Here is a 22,125-nt window from a genome sequence, read left to right on the forward strand (position 1 = left end):
TCTCTTCCTCTTTAAACTAGTGAACAAGCAAACAAGCAAGGAAGTAGCCCAGATAAAGATAATAGAAGTACATCAGTTCCAGTCCACCTTCGATAAATTACCAGGAGATTGTTACTGCAGGCGGCAACAGCGGGATTGTTGCTGTGGGCGGCAACAAAAGTATATATCTCATCAGATTGCCTTGAAGACAGTGTGAGATAATACTATAAACAAAAATTAATGATTCTGCCTTAATGGATGCAATAAAATAGTTTATCTTGAACCAAATATGAATGACCATATCCCAAGAATATTTTTTCAAGTTATGCTGATTGGCAAGTTTCCACCATGGAAGAGGATACATAAGATTTTATAGTCACAGAGCAAAAGAAAGTCCTAAGTCAATCCATTTACCAATTATATTGGTGGGACCATCTACAAAGAAGACTATAGCAAGGTGGGAAAATCTTATGTATAGATTTCTGATGTTATTTTATAGCATACTTAACTTTAAGTTTAGTGGAAGCTACAGGTCTGCTAAGCTTAGGAATGTATTCTGAGAAGCTCATCTGATAGTTATGAGAATGTCAGGTCAGATACCAAAGTTAAGGCATATGACTATTAAAGGATCTGTGATAGCACAAGATAAATTTGATTCTCAACCTACAGCACTCCATCTCTCCACAATTCCAATGTTCTAACCAGCCAAGATTAAACAAGTGGTCTGCAGGATCTTTACTATAAATGCAGTTCCTCAGAGAACTTCAGTTACAGTGCAAGTCATGTATTTAGAAGTGCTGGCACATAGTAAGGGCTCTGTAATTATCAGTTTGCCGGCCTTCAAGGAAAGAAGGCAGTGCTTGAATTGAACTAAGCTTTATTTTCTGAAAAAGCAAAAAGCAATCTTCAATAAATAAATAAACAAGCAGGAAAGCATTCTTTGAGTGAAAGCCTTGGCTCATCTGTATCTCAGATGAAGTGATTCAGATCTTGACATTTATTGCAGTGAATCATGGATGATCTAAAATGAAGATCCTTTCAAATCCTATTAAGCTTTCTGGAAGCTTTTTAAAAGTTATGCCCCTAAATACTTGTAGTTCTTGATGTTACCACATTAATTCAAATAAAGCTCTTAGGGAAAAAAAGAAGGAACAAAGAAAAGCAACTTGAAAGAATTTTATCTTACTTTAAAAGAAAATAGGTTTATTTTCTTATGGAATGCTGATAATATTGAAATGTCTTAGAAGAATAGTGTTTTTAGAAGTACAATTTGAACCCAAATAAATAGGTCAATTAGGTAAATTTTCTTTAGAAAATAAACTAAAAATAAGTTCAATCTGTGGTGCTTTGATCTTAAGAATGCTTGGTGTTTTTTTTCTTTTTTTGGTGCCTTTAGGTTATATTTGCAATAAACACTTTTGTTAAGGATTTGAAACTGTAATATTAGCATCACTCCTAAGTGCACCTGTGTGCACATGCATGCACGTTAAGCAGACTGATCCTGTCCTTGGACAAAGTTCGGCGAGCACAGTATTTTGTGAAGTGTTGAATTTAAAGTGATCTAAATTATAATAATTTTCTGTGAAGGCAAACAAATTATTTACTTCAGTAAAGGAGTACTTTAAAAGAATTAGTTCAAATGTGAGCATGACATCAACAGCGAGATGAGGGATGCCAAATATCACTCTAGATTAACTTAGCCCAGCACATCTGGAGGTGGGCATGCATTATAGATTCACCACATTCCTATGCCAGAAAAATTTTAGGTGATCTAAAGTGAACATTGTATTGCTTAGAGGGTCAAAACTTCTCAGGAGTCTATAATTTTAATCACAATGTAATGTTTGAGCAAAAATAGATTGAGCTTCAGTAAGGAAATCTCCCCACTCCCACTTCCTGCTTTTTCTGGGTTTTGTTGTTGTTTTGGTTTGGTTTGGTAGTGATAACTACCATATTTCCTTCTTTCTATTTCAAATCCTTCTCATTCTGATTCTGTTCCTCTCTCTCTCTCTCTCTCTCTCTCTCTCTCTCTCTCTCTCTCTCTCTCTTTCTCTCTTCTTTATTGTCTTGCTTCTTCGTGTTGTGGTTTAGATATGTGGTGTCCCCCAAATGTTCATGTGTGAGACAATGCAAGATATCTTAGAGGTAAAATGATGGGGCTATGAAAATTTTAACCTAGTGTGTTAATTCCCTGATATGGATAAACTGAGTGTGACTGTAAGCTGGTAGTTTGCGACTGGAGGATGTAGATCACTGGGGAAGTGAGGATCTTGGGGGTATATATTTGGTGTGCTGAGCTTAGTCTCTTTCTTTGTTTCCTTGTGGGATGTCCTGAGCCACTTTCCTCCATCACAGCCTTCTGCCATGATGCTCTGTCTCACACTGACCCCCAAGGAATGAAGTCAGCTATCTATGGACTGATACCTTTGAAACCGTGAGCCCCAAATAAACTTTTTCTCCTAAAATTGTGCTAAAGCTTTTTCTTTCTTGCTTCCATTCTCCTTTCCATTTTTGTTGTTGTTGTTGTTTGATAAGTGGTTACAAGCAAATATGCATAAAGAACTAATAAGAATTCAAGAACATGATAAGGTTAGACATCTTAGAAAATATTTTGTTTCAGAAACAGCCATAAAAGTTCATACCATAATATAGAGAATCAGTTATAATAAAGCTGGCAGCATTTTGGTTTTTGACCATACTTCAAAGGTATTTTTTTACTATAGGAAAGGCATATGCCACCCCATGCAACATGAGCTTACTGTATCCATTTAGTAAGTTTAAGGGGGAATTTTTATTTAGTGCTGGGGATGTAGAATGAGACAGTCTTATTGCCTTGATTTCAGACATTATTCACATTTTGATGACCAGAGAAGCATCTTTTGATCCCATCACTCGTTCACCACCTAGTGTATCAAAGGGAAAAATCAGTGTGGAAATAGGACAGGAAGATTTCCTTGAAGAGGTGACGATGTGGTTCCTTCCTTAAGGGGTTATGCTAAAATATAATTTCTAAATCAAATGCATATTTCCAGTGGCCTCTCCTGGAGGGTACTTATCCTAGAATCAATCTATTTGATGTATCATTTCATTTACTGTCTATTGTTTTAAAATGGAACTCTATCAAAAATATGTCTTTGGATATGAAATGTGGGTCTTTTTTCCTTAACATTTAGTACAACCTTCTAAAACATTAAGGTGCATTGCCCATTTTTCTCAGTGTTGGTAAATAAACATCATTCCTATTACAAAGGTTTAATTACTTTTAAAAGATACTATAAGAACTCAAAACAAGGATGGCATCATTACTGTTATTGCACTCTAAATTCTTTTTTTTTTTTTTGCACTCTGAATTCTTAAGTGACCATTGTATTCTCTGTCTCTGGGTCTCTTTCTAGTGCGAAAGCCCTCATTAAAAGGAATTAGGTCAGACTATGATTACATAGTGGGTATAATAACTTTGCATGTTTTCTCATTGGAAAATATACATATATATTATCTTTTATCTCAGTGTGTGTGAATAAACCCCCAAACTATTTATGTTATTGTATTTTGCTTTGTAGCTCTTTTGTCCAGTTAATTATTACATATCTCAATGTAATAGCAAGAAAATATATTTGGCAAAGTAGCCTTCTTTTATTAAAGGTTCATCTTAATTTCATGTTGGAAATAACCAAGTTTAAAATTGTGATTGACCTTAATATAATTTTGGATTCCCTTTGAAGATACATGCATGACAAAAGCATACACTTTGGGAATTTTTCAAACTCACTGATAATAGGACACATCATTTTTATTTTACAAGCAAAAGAAAATGGTTTAGCATTTCATTTTGCTATTTACAACATCAAAAAGGAATACAAGTTTTAGCTAGTTGTGTGTTTGTGACTCTAGATATCATTTGATAAAATTAGTCAAGTGGGAAACTTCCATTTCTTTATGATGACACATCAAATATGTCCTTATCTCTAAAAACAATAAGAAGGAGGGAGTGAAAAAGCCCCACTACCTTAAAGACACTTTCAGGTATCTTTAGAACTACTAAAGAAACTAGATTTTGATATGTTTATTTTGCAGGAGCCAAGGAGAAAGAAATAGCCCTAATGAATGCTTTGACCGTTAATTTACATCTCCTACTTGTAAGTTTCTTTTCCCACCAATGTTTAGAATATACTCATTTATGGGATCTGCTGTATTTTTATCTTTAATTCATGAGATTCTGATGGTTTGCTTATTTAAAAATAAGTTGTGAGGTTATATTCATTTTTACCAGGAAATGCTGGCCCATGACATAATGTTTTCTTCATAATCATGGAAAAGTTGACTCTTACAAAAAGATCTAGAATAATGAAGAGTTCTTATCTCAGAAAATAAAGATAAGAGTCATAGTGGATGAAAAGAAACATTGCTTGCATGAACATAAAGCAATAATGTACAATTGCTAGCAAAGCACTGAGTTTTTTATAAAGACATTACCCAGTATGGTGGTCTTTAGCAGAGATTATGGATCAGTATACATTTATGGAGCAATTATTGAGAAGTTTGAAAACACTTGAAACATAGAAAATAAACTGGTGAAATGAATCTAGTATTTTAAATGGGCTAATGAATTTAAAGTACTTCTTACATCTTAGATATTTAATGAATAGTTTTATCTCAAAATGTCGGATATATTCTGAATTTGGTGTATAGTGTCTATTGTAATTATTGCTTTGAAAAAAATTAACTTCATTTTTAATTATGTTTTGAAAACATATCTGCAAGTTGGATTTGATTCTCAGATATTTCATTTAATGTCTATTTGAGATTGGACAATGTTTTAATTATCTATAAGTTTTAATATTCTTCTTTTTAAGACTGACAATAATACCTATCTCATAGATCTGCACAGGATTGAATGTGATATATGAGCACTGCTTTAGCACCTGGGCCACTAATCAAAATCCAGTTAACAGTAGCTGTCAATCTTGTTGTTATTATTGTCAATCTCATTATCCAAGAAGTGTGTGGAGAAATGAAAGGGCCCCACTGAACAAATGAGTTACCTTGTACTAGTGCCTCAAAGAAAGACAATTGTTTCACGTTCGAGCTGAAGTACTTTTAGTTGGACCTAAAATAAATGCCATAAAATAAACAGTGGAAAGGTTATGTATTAGAAAAAAATTGGTAGTGCAAGAAAGGTCATTGTAAATAAAACACACTGAGAACATGATATTTCAGTCTCATACTAGAGAATTTATTATTAAATACTTTGGGCTAACATTTAAGTAAAGTTTGAGAATTTTTTTTTATCCAATTTACATTTTCCCGAGTTTACTATTCCATTGATAAACATAATGAGCCGATATCTTCTTCCTTTTCATAATTCATTGGAAACAGGGCTAATTGAAAAGCTACCCCTGACAGATATCTTAGATGTTTAATTAATTGATGCCTTTAAATTTTGAAGATTCTAAAATGAAAGTGTGGCATGAACTGAACAAATGCAGAAATTATATATTAATGCTTTCTCAATAAATCCATTTCATTGCAGTTATCATTTTTTAAGCCTACTCCAAAACGGCATAAAATTCTTCTAGAAGCCAAAGCCTTCCCTTCTGATCATGTAAGGATTTCTTCAAATTACATTTATGTTCTTTCTACTCTTCCTAGAGGGACATATCATTTGCCTGACTTGAATGTTTATTCACTTGTATTTTCCGAATAACCTTACACTAAAAAGATCTGTCAAATGCTTTTGATTTAAGCATGTTTCATAGATTGTAGATTTATTTCTTTTGTTCAAGTAAAACATGTGTTAAGGGAGGGAAAGATTAAATAGGAACATTGATTTATTAGTTTTTTTAAAGATACTGAACAAACTACTGGTCTAAATTAAGTGTGGTTATAAATCTTTTATTAATTCCTATTGCTTTCTTATGTTATGAAATCAAATCAATACAAACCCCAGTGCTTAACCTTTTGGCCATTTAAATCGCAATCTAAACTTGCATTTGTCCCTTTGTTTTCATAGCATAATAGCATAATTATTCCTGCCTTGTTATTTAAAAAAAAACACACAAAAGATGTAAAATATTTCTTATGTTTCACTAAAATGCCATGTAGTATATATTATTGGCAATTTGGTTGATGAGAAATTCGATTGTTCCAGACACATCCACAGAAAAAGGTACATGACATATTTCAGTTTTAGTGTTAGAAAAACTTGATTTCTACTTTATATTATTATTGTTAACTGTAGTGCATATATCATAATTTGAAGGCATGTAATTATTTCAGAATTAATAGTCATTACCTTACTAAAAGAATCAAACCCTAATATCTTGAGAAAAATATTCTTCTTGATTGTTTGTTCCCTGGCATATCTTACATTCTCAGTGAAGTCAATTCCTATTGTCCTTTCCTTTCACTAACTTACCCTAGCTAGGGTAAGCCATTTTTATATTCTGGGGTCAAGTATAGCAAGTGCATACTGCTCACTTTGGTTTGTTGCAGATTCTGATTTTGACTTAGATTAGGTGACTTTTGATAGCAAAATCTCTTGTGACTCCTGAAGTCTAAAGCACCTCTACATTTTCATTCATCACTAATTTGTAGTATCTCAAAATTTTCAGATTCCTGCTTAAATCAGATTAAGCCGTTTTTCTCTGATGTATTGTTTATTCACTTTTAACCTTGACTTTGGATTTAATATAAAAATGTTTTTATTGATATTTTATTATTTGTTTCCCAAGTTGTTATTTTAAAGTACTTCTATGCTTTGGAATTGATTTAATAAATAACTTCTTTTCCAGTATGCCATAGAGTCACAGCTTCAACTTCATGGACTTAATGTTGAAAGAAGTATGCGGATGATAAAGCCACGAGAGGTATATGAGAAAGAAATAAATATTCATCATGCTTCTATTCACTATTGATTTTTTTTATCCATTTTCCTCAAAAGTTTATTATTTTCATTACTGTAATGGAACTTTCAAGAAAGTATAAAAGACCTATATTTCTGTTACTGTCAGATCATTTTATTTAAAATAGAGAATTGTTCAGAATTTTATTTATTTTTATTTTTCAAGTGCTACCCACCTGGCAAGCAGTCTTCTATTTATGTTGCTGGAGTTTACACAGTCTTCAAGGAAATGCGATCAGGGTGACATACTGGGTGTATCTTTTTTCATTTAAATTTTATTGCCCTTGAGTACCATTAAAATCAGGTTAAAGATCACTGGTATTTGTTGATTTTAAATGGTGATTATCTTTCATGGCCCTTCATGATCTAACTATCAGATATTGTCCTTCATCTTTAGACCAGTGTGAAGAAAGAGTTGAGGTATAGCAGGTGAAGCTTGGCTTCACCCAGTAGAATCCCACCTCTCGAATTTACTGAGTATGTGACTTTAGGAAAGTTTTTAATCTGTCTGAGACTCCTTTATATTTAAACAAATAACAAGAGAAACTTCTAATACAGCTTGACCATATGTTCAAGGTCTAAACTCCCATGTATTTTACCTTAAGAGAAATGTAAGGCTAAGTTGTATAACTTGACATATAAACCCTTTAGCTTCTGTAATTTGGCACCAAGAGAATCACACAGACTAAATTATAGGTTTCACATATGATGTTCCTGGGCTATTAAGCCAATGTTTGAACAATTACTTCTTTCAGCCCAGAATTACTTTGAAGAAATTAAAGACCTGCTCTCTTCACTTCTACTTGCCAACATGCAGTAAATTAATGGAATAAAAAGTTCTTGCACCACTGAAAGGATATCTATTTCACATGTCCTACATAAATTGCTTATTTCTTGCATAAATGAAAAGAGTCACTATCAGAGGTTTTAATGTTGTAAGTGACCAGCAGTCTGAAGTCTTGTGAGTTAATCATGATCTGGGGACCAGTCTTTTAGCATTACTAGATGATGATAGCAAGTCAGCATGAATGAGGGACATGTCCTATCATTGGTAACAGTTTTTTCTTATTTGCTTATTACGGCTTCTTTAAAGAAATAAATCATGAACTAATTTATATACTACTTTCATTACTCTTTCTTTTTGAAATTGTGGTGGTCAAACCTTAATAGATTCTTTAAAGAATAAAGAGTTTGAATTACCAAATGTTTAACTTTACTTAGACTTTTTTTTTCTTGTAACTACTTAAATTCTTTATAGTATGTAAGAACATTTCATTTAATAATTCAGAGATTTCAATATAATAATATATTAGTTTGACAAATGCAATACTAATTTCCAACAAATTTCTCTTGCCTTATGACATTCCACAGAATTGCACTTTAAGGGATTTTATTAGATAGGTATAATGAGAAAACAACTAATAGGTATACAAATAGTAGATTAGTTTAGATTAACCTAAAACTTAAAGAACAAATAAGCAAGTAGACTTTGTAATGACTTATGCTTAAAAAAAACTCTACTTAATATTTTATTATAATTTCTTTTTAAATTATCATTTCTAATAGGAAAAAAATGTTCAAATGCTACTCTTTAGCCAGGTTTTTGAACAGCATTAATGCACGGGAAAATTTTTACCTATAGTTTTTCCTATCGTGAGACCACTCATGTGAAATTGAAAATATGTGACAAATTTATTGTTGTCAATATTACATAACTTGTACCTAACTTGACTTAGGGAGAAGAAATATTAAGAATGGAGGATATTCTTAAAGTAATTGAGAAGGAAGGAGACTCTATTGCGGTGATACTGTTCAGCGGGGTGCATTTTTATACTGGACAGCTCTTTGATATGCCTGCCATTACAAAAGCTGGACAAGCAAAGGTATGTACATCATTTTCTCCTTCCAGCTCACCCCAGTGATCACTTCTAGCAAAGCACGTTGGTTTCTGGCAGTGTAAATTTATTACAAGGTTTTTTCTTTAACAAAGAGTAAAGTATATATATATATTTTTTTAAAAAAAGTACTATGTTCTTTTTCTGCTTTAGATGTATCTATTTAAGACAAGTTTGGCATGTCTGTGGTCTCCTCATTTAGGAACAGCCGCTGTTTGAGGGCTGCCTCCAGTCAGCAGCACAGGCAAGTTCCCCACAGTTGATATCACTGATACTCAGGTGCTCAGACAACAGGAAGCAGAGCAAACACCCAGCCTTGTAACTGCATGTGAGGACTGTTAAAACTCTGCTTTGCTACTTTGCCATTCTACAATTCATCCTAAATATAAATTGGTTCTCACTTAACCTCAGGTACATAAAGGTTTGGAGAATTGCAAAATCAAACTTTATCAGGAAATTGATTGTTAACCCAAGTTACTTAGGAAGGTCATTTAATTTTTTAAGAATCTCAACATTTTTTTTCCTACCCATTACTACATTAAACTTAAATTGTTGACCACTTCTAACTTGTGTCTTTTTGTAAATAAGTGTTTGCCCAGAGTGATTTTGGTGTTTATTCCCTAACAAAAAAATAAAGCAAGAGAGTAAAATTCAATAATCACAATTTATATTTAAAATTTTAAAGTAAGAGTCCTATGTGATTCAGCAATCATACCATGTATTTAAAAAGGTGACAATGGAATTTTATTCTGGATATTAATAAGTTATAGGATTCATATATATGTGAGGTCTAGTTAATATATTCAGTTATTGAAGCTAATGAATGGAACTAATGAAAAGAAATTTAGCAGCAGTCTCTAGAAATCCCCAACCACGACTTCTAACTGGTTTGATGGATAACTGTGAAAGTGGTGCATTACAAAAGATATAAAGATAATGCACTCTTAATTTAGACATTAAATGTTAAGCACCAAAATAAAGGGAAGCCAATAAAAAATCATATTTTAAAATGTTATGCAAGTAATCACCAGTCCCCACTCCTTAGTATACAGGCACGTCTCATTAACCTTCCTAGATATAGACAGAGAAGAAAGGCCATGGATTTTGGAATCACACTGTATAAGGTTCAAATCCTTGCTAGGTCATTTAATTGTTATATCATACTGGTAAAGTTTCTTGACTTTTCTGAGTCTCTGTTTTTTTAAAAGCACTAATCTGGGATAATAGTACCTACCTCAATTTCAGTATGAAAATGTAAAGTACAAAACATCTCTTGGATTAACACACATCTTCTATTAAGTTCTCTACCCCTTCTAATGTCTGCCACCAATATGCAGTTATGAGAAATGGTTCAAATATAGACTTCATTTCCCATTAAAAAGCAAGATAAATTTGTCTACTTCAGTTTTATATGTAAGTTTCATCTTTAAGTACTTTAATTGCTAGAACCATTCTTTAAGTGTTTTACTGGTTTTCTTTCACTAAAACATATAAGTGCTTACCTAGTCAAATTTTTATGGAAATAAATAAATCAAGGTAGGAATAAGTGATTCCAATCTAAATAAAACTGCAGAGAAGTGTTGGATACCATGGGGATGAACTGGTGATACAGCAGACTTAGATTTATGCATTATCAAAACTAGTCTAACAAATGTTTACCTTCTTGCTAGATAATTTCTCCTAATCTCAACCAAGGTTGAGAAGTTAGGCTAATTGAAATTAAACTTACATTACGCTCTTGGGTGATCTAGAAGATAAACCTAAAGAGAGAGAAGAAAGAAAATTAAAGTTGCCAATCAAAAAAGAGAGAGAAAATCCAAGGGGAAAAAGTCTGTTAAGAGCTTGCTCTCTGTTGCATAGATGGTCCCGTGTTGTTCCCCAGTGACAGAGAAGGCCCCGGAGCTCAAGCAGTCTCTTCTATAAGGGCATGAATGAGGGTGAAGTCCTCATGACTTAAGCACCTCCCAAAGGCCCCAGTTCTTAACACAATCACACTGGGTACTAGGTAACAGTTTACAAATTTGAGGGATCCACCAACATTTAAACCATAGCACTTCCCTTTCAAAGTTCCATGCTACTGACTTCTAGTCACATAGATCAGCTTTGTCCATTTTTATACTTCATGTGTGTCCACTTTATTTAAATACATTTGTAAGCTTATTTTTGTGTATTTGTTCTAATGTTTATAAGGTTCATCCATTCTGTATTTAGCTGTTTTGCTTCTTCGACTTTTTCATTTCAATATATTATTACACTGTATGAAAAAGGCTATTTTTTTTTTCATTCTAATCAGGATAGATATTTGACTTTTACTTCTGTTTGGGGACTATCACAATAAATTCTATTGTGAAATTCTTATAAACTTTTTTGGGTAAATATTCATACATATGTTTTTTAAGTAATTGCCTAGAAGTTAATATTCCTGGGTCATAATGTACGTTTATATTCATTTGTAATCAATAATGCAAAATTGTGAAAATATTTATATCAACTTGGCATGTAGTCTCTCAGCAGTATAAATGAGAGTTTCTGTTCCTCTACATCCTCACCAATAGTTGCTATTGTCAATCATTATAATTTTAGCCATTCTGATTAGATCATAGTTATAAAGCACTGTGTAGTTTTAATATGTACTACCTTGATTATTAATAAGACAAAATATCTTTTTAAAAATTTTCCAGAGTTTCAGGATATCTTCTTTTATGGAATTTTTGTTCAAGTGTATTTCCCACATTTTATTTGGTTATCAATTTTCTGATTTGGTTGGAGATGGTATAAAAAGTGGTTCTGAAGGAAAGAGAAAATACTAGGCTCCCTGTAGCATCAAAGAGATAAAATAAATTAATAAAAGAAACAGTTGACATTTATAACTTTGGAGTCACATAATTCATTTAAGATTCTGAGAATTTCCTAACTGAAGAAAAGAACTGAGATGGAGACAAGCAAGGGAAAACTGAGGAAAATGAAACATATTATCAGGTCAGAGACCTGAATCCCAAGGGAAGGCCTTAAAAAAAGACAGTTTGAAAACTGATTTTCATTTTTTGTCTTTAAAGACTCACTTTATTTTATATTTTTGGTCAATCCATCTTTTTGGAGTTTTGCCTTACTTTCGTGTTTCTATATTTTCTACATTCTGTTTCTTTATCCTACTAAGAATTTCTTTTCTATACCAACTGAATGTTGATACACCTCATTGATTTTTGCCTTAATACCTCTTTTGATTTAATCACTGCTCATTGACTCAACTCCTACTGCTACACAAAAGCTCTAGGCTACTCTTACAGCAGAAAATTGTTACTCATGCTCATGTGCCTACTACACCTAGATGTCCTCTTCTGTATGTACCTTGAGATTGGCTTGGTTCAAAAAAATTGTCTCCTACAAAATGTTTCTACTATTTCATGCTACCATCCTGCTCCATCTTCAGATTAATCTTATCTCTCCTGTCAATCACTTTTTAATTTCACTCTGTGTCTCTCTTTCCCTTCATATTCCTGAAGCAGATAAAAAGCATTTCAGCCACAGTAAACAGCATCCCAACAAAATCAGCCAAAAAACAGGGATTTTTTTCTAATCACAGAAGACTTGAGGCCATAGTCTGGCATCTCCAGAGTTCTCTTCAGTTTCTCGCACTTTTCACATTACAGTCCTAAGGTGGTTGTCCCACATCCAGATATCTCATTGCTATTTAAGGAAGAGAGAAGGGAGAAGGGAGAAGTAGCAGTGAGCAGCTTCATCTGTCCCTTTCATCTGAAGTGCTAAAGCTTTCCCAGAAAAACCTAGCAGTTTCCTGCTTGTGACTCACTGCCTTCTGAAGTGGCAGCTAAAAAAGAACATGGGTGAGGAAAGAGTTCACATTTATAGCCCCATGGTAGAGAAGGACTAGAAAGAAGGGCTGGGGAAAGGTCTGGGTTTGATAAGGCACAGGGTTTCCCATTTGTGCAGCCACAGGATATTATGGTTTCTAACTGGGTCATGTGGCACTTTCTATTTGAGTGCAAACATCTGTTAGACTCAACTACAAACTGCTTCTTTTATTTATGTGTTTATTTTTGGCAATGGGGATTGAATCCACAGGTGCTTTGCCACTGAGCTATATCCCCAGTCTTTTTTTTTCCGAGACAGGGTCTTCCTAAGTTGCTGAAGCTGACCCCAACTTGCAATCTGCTACTGGGATTACAGGAATGTGCCACCACACCTGGTTCAAGTTGTTTAGATTATCCACAAATAAAAATCATAGTTATAGCCCAATCAGTCTGAAAAAAAAATGAAGTATGGTCACAGTGACATGTACCTCTTGTTCTAGACACTTGGATGGCTGAGGAAGGACGATCACTTAATCCCAAGAATTTGAGGTCAGTCTAGGCAACAAAGTAAGACTTTCATCTCCCTACAAAAGAAAAAAGGAAAAAGAAGACAAATGAAGACATCATTAGCATCATTAATAAAGTATTTAAATAAAATTAAATATATCCAGGGAACATTCACATAACCTTCACATACAGATGTTAACCTCAATGAAACATCTACTTACCTCAAAAGGAAAATATAATTTTTTCTTGAACAGTTTTGAAATTCTTCTAGGATGTAATTAAATGACTGATCATGAGGAGTCAACTCTCATGAACAACTATTATTGTAAAGAGTATCAATAATATTTGCATTGGATATCAATGATATCCATTTGAGAAAAGAAATGGTTAGGAAAAGTTATTACCAAACACAATTATATACAACTATAATAAAAATTGACATGGTTTATGGTTTCTATACATAATAAATTAACCTCGTTGGGCATGGTGGCACATGCCTATAATGCCAGAAACTCCAGAGGCTGAGGTAGGAAAATCACAGTATTGAGTCCAACCCTGGCAATTTAGCAATAAACTGCACAGTGGCACACACCTGTAATCCTAACTTCAACTCCTCAGGAGGCTGTGGCAGGAGATTTTAAGTTGGAGAGCAGCCTGGGTAATTTAGTGAGACCTTTTCTCTCTCTCTCTCTCAATATCTCTCTCTCTCTCTCTCTCTCTTTCTCTCTCTCTCTCTCTCTCCTTTTTTTAAATAAAGAAAACCTCAACATTTTACTATCTTCATAACAAAACAATTAAGCTTAGAACTGGATCACTTGGCCCTTTCTCTTCTCTCCTCCCACTTCAAAATGCTTGCATCTCTTAATAGTCAGCATTCTCCTAGATCTGCAGTTAGGTTCAACACACTTAAGCCTCAGCACAATCTTCTTTGTTTTACCCTTTTTCCTGAAAATTGACTTAGTCTGCCCACCATAGCCACTCTGTTTCCTGTCATAACACTGCCTTCCCTGTGCATACAGATAATCCTTGCCTTTCTTGTACTTTGTCACTTTATAGGGTTGGTGTTTGCCACACTTCTTACAGAAAGTCCAGTGGGTCTTAGGAATGCCTACCATGTTTGCTGGGGTGTTATTAGCAAGGAAAAAAAACAAGACCCAATCTCAAAATAACAAATAAAAAGAGTCAAAGATGTAACTTAGTGGCAATATGTTCCTCTCTTCAATCCCTATTATCCCAAGAAAAGAAAAGAGAAAATAAATAATAAATTACCCAAGGCCTTGAATTCATCCACTCGGGAGCCAAACAGCAATGAGCTGAAATATGTTGGTGAGGATCAGTTCCCAAGAGCCTAAGTTTTTTGAGCTGTTGCTAAGAAGTTTTCAGCAGGTGTTTTATTTAAGATTTGATTAAATGGATCATATGAGAAAGAATGATTAATTCTCAATGGAAGAGGAACCTGGAATCCAGATGTTGTTTTAGGACTACAAATAGGGGAAAATCAAGCCTCCTAGTTGTCAATCAGAATTTGTGATTTTGCAACCACTCTCTTCAGCACTGTGAAGGATAACTATTTTTCTTGATCAAGTCTCAAAACATCTAATTCCAGGACCTCCCAAAGGAGATATTACATATAGAGCTTTTGCAGATGATGGGCATTTTATAAAACAATTAGCTGCCTAAAATCCAGGATATTTTTCCTAATATTCCAGTTTTCATACCTTTTGACAAATTAAGGAAAGTTAAGTTTTTGTTAAGCTGAAAAATTGGAAGTGTTCCAATGTGAAATGTATACATCAGTTCCAATTTTTTTTTTTTTACTCATTTTCTTAAGAACAGAAAAGGAGGCTCTATGACATAGCAATCACAAAGAAATTCCAAATGATCCTTGAACGGGGAAAAAATATTCACAATAATATATGAACGATTCCTCCGACAGAATTCTTCACTCTCTAGTTCTTTCATTTGTTAAATAATTTAGGCAAACAAGATTAGGAATATCAATATCAAAAGTTAGTTGAGTTGAATAGAGCTTATCCTCCCAGCAAATAATTTATCCTGAAGAGGGTAGCATGCACAAAGAAAAAAACAAAACAAAACAAAACAAAAAACTCTCTTATTATAATTAAAAACTGATTTTAACAGAGATGTCTTCAAGAATTATCCTATAGACTTTCATGAGATATTGTCAATATAAAAACATGAATATAAAAAACAGATTTGTTTGGGGAATTGATTTGTGAGATTGATAAGGTAGTAAGTAGAGAAGTATTTTATAGGGAGAGTATACGTTGATCTCACACCTAAATGGTGCTGTCTCCATACATAACTATCAATACCATGTATATAATTATCAGGGGTAGATTAAATAGGCACTTTAAAACCACTTTATAACTAACCTGGCACACACATCAATAATTAAATGTTAAAAGTCACCATGTATCTGAAAAGTAAACTGTGCTTTGTTAAGAGGGCTGAAAGAGGGTAAATACATCTCCTGGTTGAATTTCCTGCAACCCATTTGTCCCAGGTGATAACTCTTCCACTTGCCACTCTTGTAGCATAAAATCAAAATCTTTGTGCCTGCCCATATCTAAATTATCAATAACATATTTTCCACTGCTTTTCTTCACATAATTTATGTATCACCAAAGGCAAACCCTGGGAATGTCACCCATACATAGAGAATGTCCAGGTATCAGACTTTCTGTCTCCATGCCTGTGTGGTGTGTGTGTGTGTGTGTGTGTGTGTGCCCCTTTGTTTATGAGCAACACAAAAGCATGAAAAAAATATATATATGACACAAAGAAGCATGAAATATTTGTTTTTCATGCTAATGTTATGGCATTCTTACAGCAAATATTACAGGCCCAACACATATTTTAGTAGATGACTCTTGTAAAAATCTGAATGTGAAATCCTGGACCTTCATTATTAACATTTTCTTACTCTTCTGTATCAGGATGAATTTATCTTCCCATTGTACTTTCATAGCATGATGGAAAATGTCTCACTGGCTATCTTTTGCACTGTCTTATAATTATCATGATGCCTATGTTAACTCTCCAATTTAGAAAGCTTATGTCTGTAGACGGTTCAGTGACTGATGAAGGATGAACCCTGAGCACCTCACAGACTCCTGACAGTGCTTTGTCCACAGTGATTTATCTTTAAATACGTACCTGTACCTGTTAGGCCAGCAAATGGGTAAGTGTGTCTATATCAGCAAAAGTGTTGATTAGGCTAATTTGATGGATCACAGTGTTCCAAAAACAAAACAAAACAAATAGCAGAACTGTGTTCCCATTTAAACATAATTTGAAATTTCTGCAGAATTGTTTATAGTAGCTAATTACTGTAAAAATCAAGACACTTTTTGTAAATTTCAAGTTCTTTTTCAAATTCCATTTCTATTCTGTGACTCAGAACATACAGGCTTGCTCCATTATGTCATTAAAAATTAAGTGAATTAAATTAAACTTGAAAAATTACCTTAAGCTATTTCCCCATTTGGGGCCGGTGAAATAAATCAAACAAATTCTGTTTTGTGTGATGTCCTTCACAGACCAGAGAAAGACCATAGAAGAGAATAGTTGAATAGTCCTACTAAAATTGTTTTCTTTTCCTGATTTTTCTACTAACTTTTGAGGATAACTTTAGGGTGTCAAGATTGGTTTGCTTCTCACTCTTTCTCTCTTTTCTTTTTTTTTTTTTTTTTGATGTAATACTGTAGATCGAACCTACCCCTTTTAATTTTTATATCTTTAGTGTTTTGAGACAGGATCTCACTAACTTGCCTAGGTTAGGCCCAAACTTGAAGTCCTCCTGCTCACTTCCAGAGTTGCTGGGATTATAAGTGTGAAACACTTCAAACAACTAACTTTGCTTTTCAGGTCTCCCAAAACCTTTTATTCATACTCTCTATGCAGCTATTATCTCTGTCTCAATTCTTCTAAATTTGCACATTAAATGTCATTTAGAAAATATTTCCCTTCTCCCCTCCTCTCACTTCTCATTTCTGGATTTGCCAATCTCATTAATATCTCCTTTCCCTTTCTTTTCCTTCCCTCCCTTCCTCGGTCTCTCACTCCCTCCCTCTGTCTGTCCCTCCCTTCTTTCCTTCCTTCCTTCCTTCCATCCTGTCAGCCTGCCTCTTGCTAGGCATGGAAACCAGGGCCTTATGCAAGCTAGGCAAGTACTCTACCACTGAGCTACATCCCCAGTCTCAACATCTACTTTTTAAAAATAGAACTAAAATGAAGATTCATTTCTTAAATCATGCTTTGGACAAATGGGAATAAAACTAGCTACTGCTAAAAACCTACAGAGCTGCGGACACTTGACATGTACCATAGTACATCAAATTTTCCCAGCAACCCTAACAGTTAACAGCCTTCACTATGTCTCAGCAGAGACAACTGAGCCTGAGAGAGGAGAAGCACTTTGCCCTGGCAACTTAACCAGTCAGTAAAGCCTGGACTGGCATCTACTGATGATGATGCCAAAAGCTGTCTTTCCATTGACTGATAGAGAGCTTTCTTTCCTCTGCATTGTCTCCTATTTTATAAAGTAAACTAACCACATAATGGCAAGGAGTGTTTATAAAAGTCAAAGAAAAAATACATAGTCCCCTCCCTCTTTTTTTTTTTTTTTTTTTACCTTTTTAAGAAAATTGGAGACCTCTGTCTCTGTTGTTGATGTAATTGTTTCTTTTAAGAAGATGAAAAATACATAATTTGTATTTCACTCCTGAATTTCAAAGGTAGTTATCTTTCCACATGAGATGCTGATCAGTGCCAACATTCAGCTGTGCTCCATTTTAGAGCCTCACACCTACCCCTCCCAACTAGTCCCAATTTAAGTGGCCCCAAGTCACTAGCCTCTCCATCTTTCTTTCTTTGTGGGTCTCTCAGGCAAGTTGCTCCATTGATAATAGTTTCCAGGACTGACAGCCATAATGTCATTCCCATGAGCACCCCTTCAGTGCCTTTAGGATATTGCCTGTAGCTCTCTATTTAATTAAAACAACTTGCAAGGTTCAGTATGATTGGAAAACCAATCTACATGACATTGGACAGAATTCCAGTAGAAATTCCCAAGCTCTCCAATGATAGTTGAGGAGTACTGTACACTAAAGAAACTTCATTCTTTGGTACAAATAATCTCTCACTTTGTGTTAGGCTGTGGTTTTAAGGGAAAGAGAGAAAGAGAAAGAAATAGGGATTAAGAAGAAAAAAAAACATTATTTCTGTCTTTTAAAAGCACAGATTCTGACTGCTGACACACATAGGAAATTTTTTTAAACAATGTTATAAAGGAAAGATTCACTAGTATGTCTTAGAAAAAACAACCCAGTTTAACACAACAGAAATTACACTTATGCATGTTCAGATTCATTTATCCTTACAGTTGAGCCAAAACCACATCCTCTGAATTGGCTTAAGGAGATACATCCCCACTGAGGTTCAAAAGCTGTTATTTCCCTTTGGTGGCATCTTTTCTCATAATTAGGGAACATAACATAACGTTGGTGCCAGATTGTTTCATACCAATTTCCCCACAGTGTAACTGACTAGTTATGTAAATCACATTGCTGGAAGACTCCTGGAAATTAAATAATCTCTTAGATTACATATATTAATTTCATAAAAATGTAAAAGTACCATTTTGGCAAATAAATTGAGCCCAGTAAGTTCTCCAGAAATTGTGATAGCTTGTCTACCTTCAACAGCTGAGTCAAGTTCTACCATCCCCATTGGGGAATCCAGAACTTTCATGTAAGGTTAAGGTCCCTGACTTGGTTTTGTGCACCCTTTTCTTTCCAACATCTTATGTCTTGTTGCTTTACTTTTCAAGAGGAAACTTCCTTCACATTTCCCTTTATGGGTAACTATAGCTATAAGTTATAGCTACTGTACTTTTTAAAAATATCAGGGTATGGCTTGATATAGGTGGATGTAGCTTGATAAGGACAAATTCTTAATACTATGTTACTCTAATTTGCACAGATTAACAAGTAAGTGACTATTTCAGGATGAATATTTTAGCTTATCCTTGAATACAAACCAGAGTTTTTAAATCACCAGGTTGAAATGTTTATTCTCACTTTGTTCTGATTCCAAGTTAAAGGTAATAATTTATAATACAATGAGTCCCTTGATTTCTATACAGATTTCTGCATACACTTTTTCCATGACAAACTTTTTAATTCAAATTTCTCTCATTAGATTTCTTATATTTAAAATCAAACTCTCTGGAAACTCCCAAGTATATCCTCTGACTCCTTAACATGAACTCACATGTGTGTAAATGAACATTGTTCACTTTATAAAATCCTGTTGTCTCCTCTGTTAGCACATATTGTCCTAAGGTGTATCAATCAATAACTCAAGGACAAAGGGTTTTCTAGTCAACTTATTGTGTATAATGTTTGTATTTTTTCTCTATACACTAATGTTAAAAATAACATTTCACAAGATATACATTTAAAGTTATTAGACCTTAATCTGTTTTTAATAACAGGGGCTAGAACCAAGGGTATCACTGAGCTGCATCCTCAGTCTTTTTATTTTTGATTTTTGAGACAAGGTTTCACTGAATTGCCCAGGTTGACCTGGAACTTGTAATCCTCCTGCTTCAGCCTCCTGCATAGCTAGGATTACAAGGATGCTCAACTTTACCTGGTTATCAGACCTTAATCTTAGAGTATTTCATCAAAAGGTGGAAGGTGAAATTTTGTCTGCTATCCTAGTTTCCCTTGTTGTTGTTCCTGTTTGCTACTGAACTTCAATAAAAACATTTAAGATTATCAGATAGTGAGCTTCCTGGATAAAATGTTGTGTGCATTTCTTTTCTCTGCAAAATATGTTATGACATTTTTTTTGGTCTCATGTATTATCTTTAAGAACCTTAGAACTAATATAACCAAGTAGCATTACAGCTCTGCCTTGCTGAAAATTACCCTTTGATTCCTTCTGCCATGCTGTTTAGTTTCTAAAATCTTCCTGGAGCTCCATGTGAAAGACTGTATCTTGTCTCTTTCCAGTGGTATGTTTATTTCATTTGGTATTGTTTTCTGTTTTAATAGGGAAGAGCTACTATTCTCACTGAGCTATTGGTATAAATAAGTGAAGGTTGAACATGCAGCACTAAAAAATAGCATAAAACGGTATCTACTATTTCCAAAGTAATTCTTGGAAAGAAATTGTGACCCATATAACACACTGACTTTTAGTACAGAGTGAACATAATACAAAAATAAGGATTTTTAAAAGCACAGATATATGAAGTCTGCAAGAAAGGAAGAACTTTTAAGATATTCACTCTGAAATGAGATAGTTAAAGAGCTGGTAGAAGTTCTCTTACCCAACTTGACTGTTGTTTTTTTTAACATAGCATCTATGTATAGTTTTTAACCATAACACCTGAGTGTATTTTGGAAAGTTCAATACTCTAAGACTATGGCAAGAGATCTTATGTCCTCCTCTTCGTTCCCACCTTTCTAAGATCATCCAGCAAATACCTTATGATGAAATTCTTAGGAACGTCCTAATATCAGAGTTGACTAGCCAACTCTGTTATTGTTAATACACCATGTGTCTACTCCATTTACTTAGAGTCAACCATCATGTTGAGCACACACACACATCCCTATAACTTTTTCTCCCAGTGCTGGGGATTTAACCAAGAACTTGGCGCATGCTAGGCAAGCAGTATACCACGGAGCTATAGCCCCAGACCTCTTTTGTGTATTTTTAATTTTGAGGTATAGCCTCACTAAGTTGCCCAGGCTGAACTCAAACCTGAAATTCTTTTGTCTCAGCCTCCTGAGTAGCTGGGTTACAGTTGTGCATCATATACCAGGTCAACTTTAAAAAACCTTCCCTTAAATTTTTCATCACACCTTTTCTTCTTAAAATAATAACTTTTTGAATTTATAGCAGTGTAGTCTTAAGGTTATTTCCTGTTGCTTTTTGTATAAGCAAAAGAATACCTGAAGACCTCGTTGGTATGATATAGAAGATGCAATCTCATAGTCGTGAGAAGGTCACATAGAAGTACCATCTAGTGCAAATTAATAGTATCCAAGGGACTGTATGGAACCTGGAATTCACCCACCATCAAATGTTAGTGACACTGACAAGAGGACTATCTCATCTACTGAAGTCTGAGCAGTGTCTAGCAGTGAACATTCAGAAACTGGTATTTATGATTAACCATAGGCATCCCTTGCAGACACCTTCCAGGGACCACAGGGTTACAATAATGAGTGGTTAATCAAGTGGTTTGGACAAAGGCTATTTACTTATTTTAACATTTTGCTATTTCAATAATTCATTATTTCAACAATGCATATTTACCTAGTATAATTAAATCTGCCACTTATTAGTGATCTTTAGAGTTCAGAGAACATTTTACATTGAAGAACAAATTAACTGAATAATAACAGTAAATAGTCAATTTGTTACAGAATTAGTAAAATTATCAAAACTTTAATACCTTAAAAACCTTGGTTGTACCATTCCATATTTTATTTTAATAAATAGAAAAATAATGAGTCAAAGTCGAGAGGAAGTATGTAAGTTCTTCCCCTGGAAATTTTAGCACAACCCCTATGTATCATAGTACTTAAATGATTAGAAGAAAACTTGGTGCTGCATTAAGGAAGATGGCAAGAGTAAAGCACACGTTACTCCTTATTTGAGGGGAATTTTGAACATATTTTTAACTACTCTCTTGCTCAAGATACTTCATTTTAAAAGAAGCCACATCTGAGCAAATAGCATATACAATAAAACAGCATCAGAAAGATAGGATCTCAAATAACCTTCTTTTAAAGTTTAACATCAGTTGAAAGAATATCTGTTGACAATTGCATGACTTTATTTGTTCATTCATTGACCTATTTTTTCAATACTTTGGGTACATATTGTGCAAGGGTAAGAGTCAATAAGATTATAAAATAATACAAGAGAAATAAACAGGACTCTAGAATGACAGAGAGAGATGGCAAAAGAACCATCCCACAGAGATTAT

The 22,125-nt window shown here is 34.0% G+C and overlaps 2 protein-coding genes across 2 annotated transcripts in view; one reads left to right on the top strand and one right to left on the bottom strand.

Annotated features, from left to right (window-relative positions):
- Positions 1-22,125, top strand: part of Kynu (kynureninase) — a 104,329-nt gene that overhangs the window by 40,191 nt on the left and 42,013 nt on the right. The window contains exons 5-8 of the mRNA XM_047545070.1: positions 4,054-4,115; positions 5,510-5,581; positions 6,771-6,845; positions 8,617-8,763. Coding sequence (XP_047401026.1) covers positions 4,054-4,115; positions 5,510-5,581; positions 6,771-6,845; positions 8,617-8,763 — 356 coding nt within the window. The remainder of the gene's footprint in view (positions 1-4,053; positions 4,116-5,509; positions 5,582-6,770; positions 6,846-8,616; positions 8,764-22,125) is intronic.
- LOC124980002 (60S ribosomal protein L36a-like) lies at positions 13,892-14,206 on the bottom strand. Its single transcript, XM_047545072.1, has one exon. The coding sequence runs from the start codon at positions 14,204-14,206 to the stop codon at positions 13,892-13,894; it is 315 nt and encodes a 104-aa protein (XP_047401028.1).

Source organism: Sciurus carolinensis, chromosome 3, assembly GCF_902686445.1.
Source record: "Sciurus carolinensis chromosome 3, mSciCar1.2, whole genome shotgun sequence".
Lineage (NCBI taxonomy): Eukaryota > Metazoa > Chordata > Mammalia > Rodentia > Sciuridae > Sciurus > Sciurus carolinensis.

Excerpts from the sequence above, each read along its gene's own strand:
- LOC124980002 (XM_047545072.1), bottom strand. The coding sequence starts at position 14,206 with ATGGTAGGCATTCCTAAGACCCACTGGACTTTCTGTAAGAAGTGTGGC.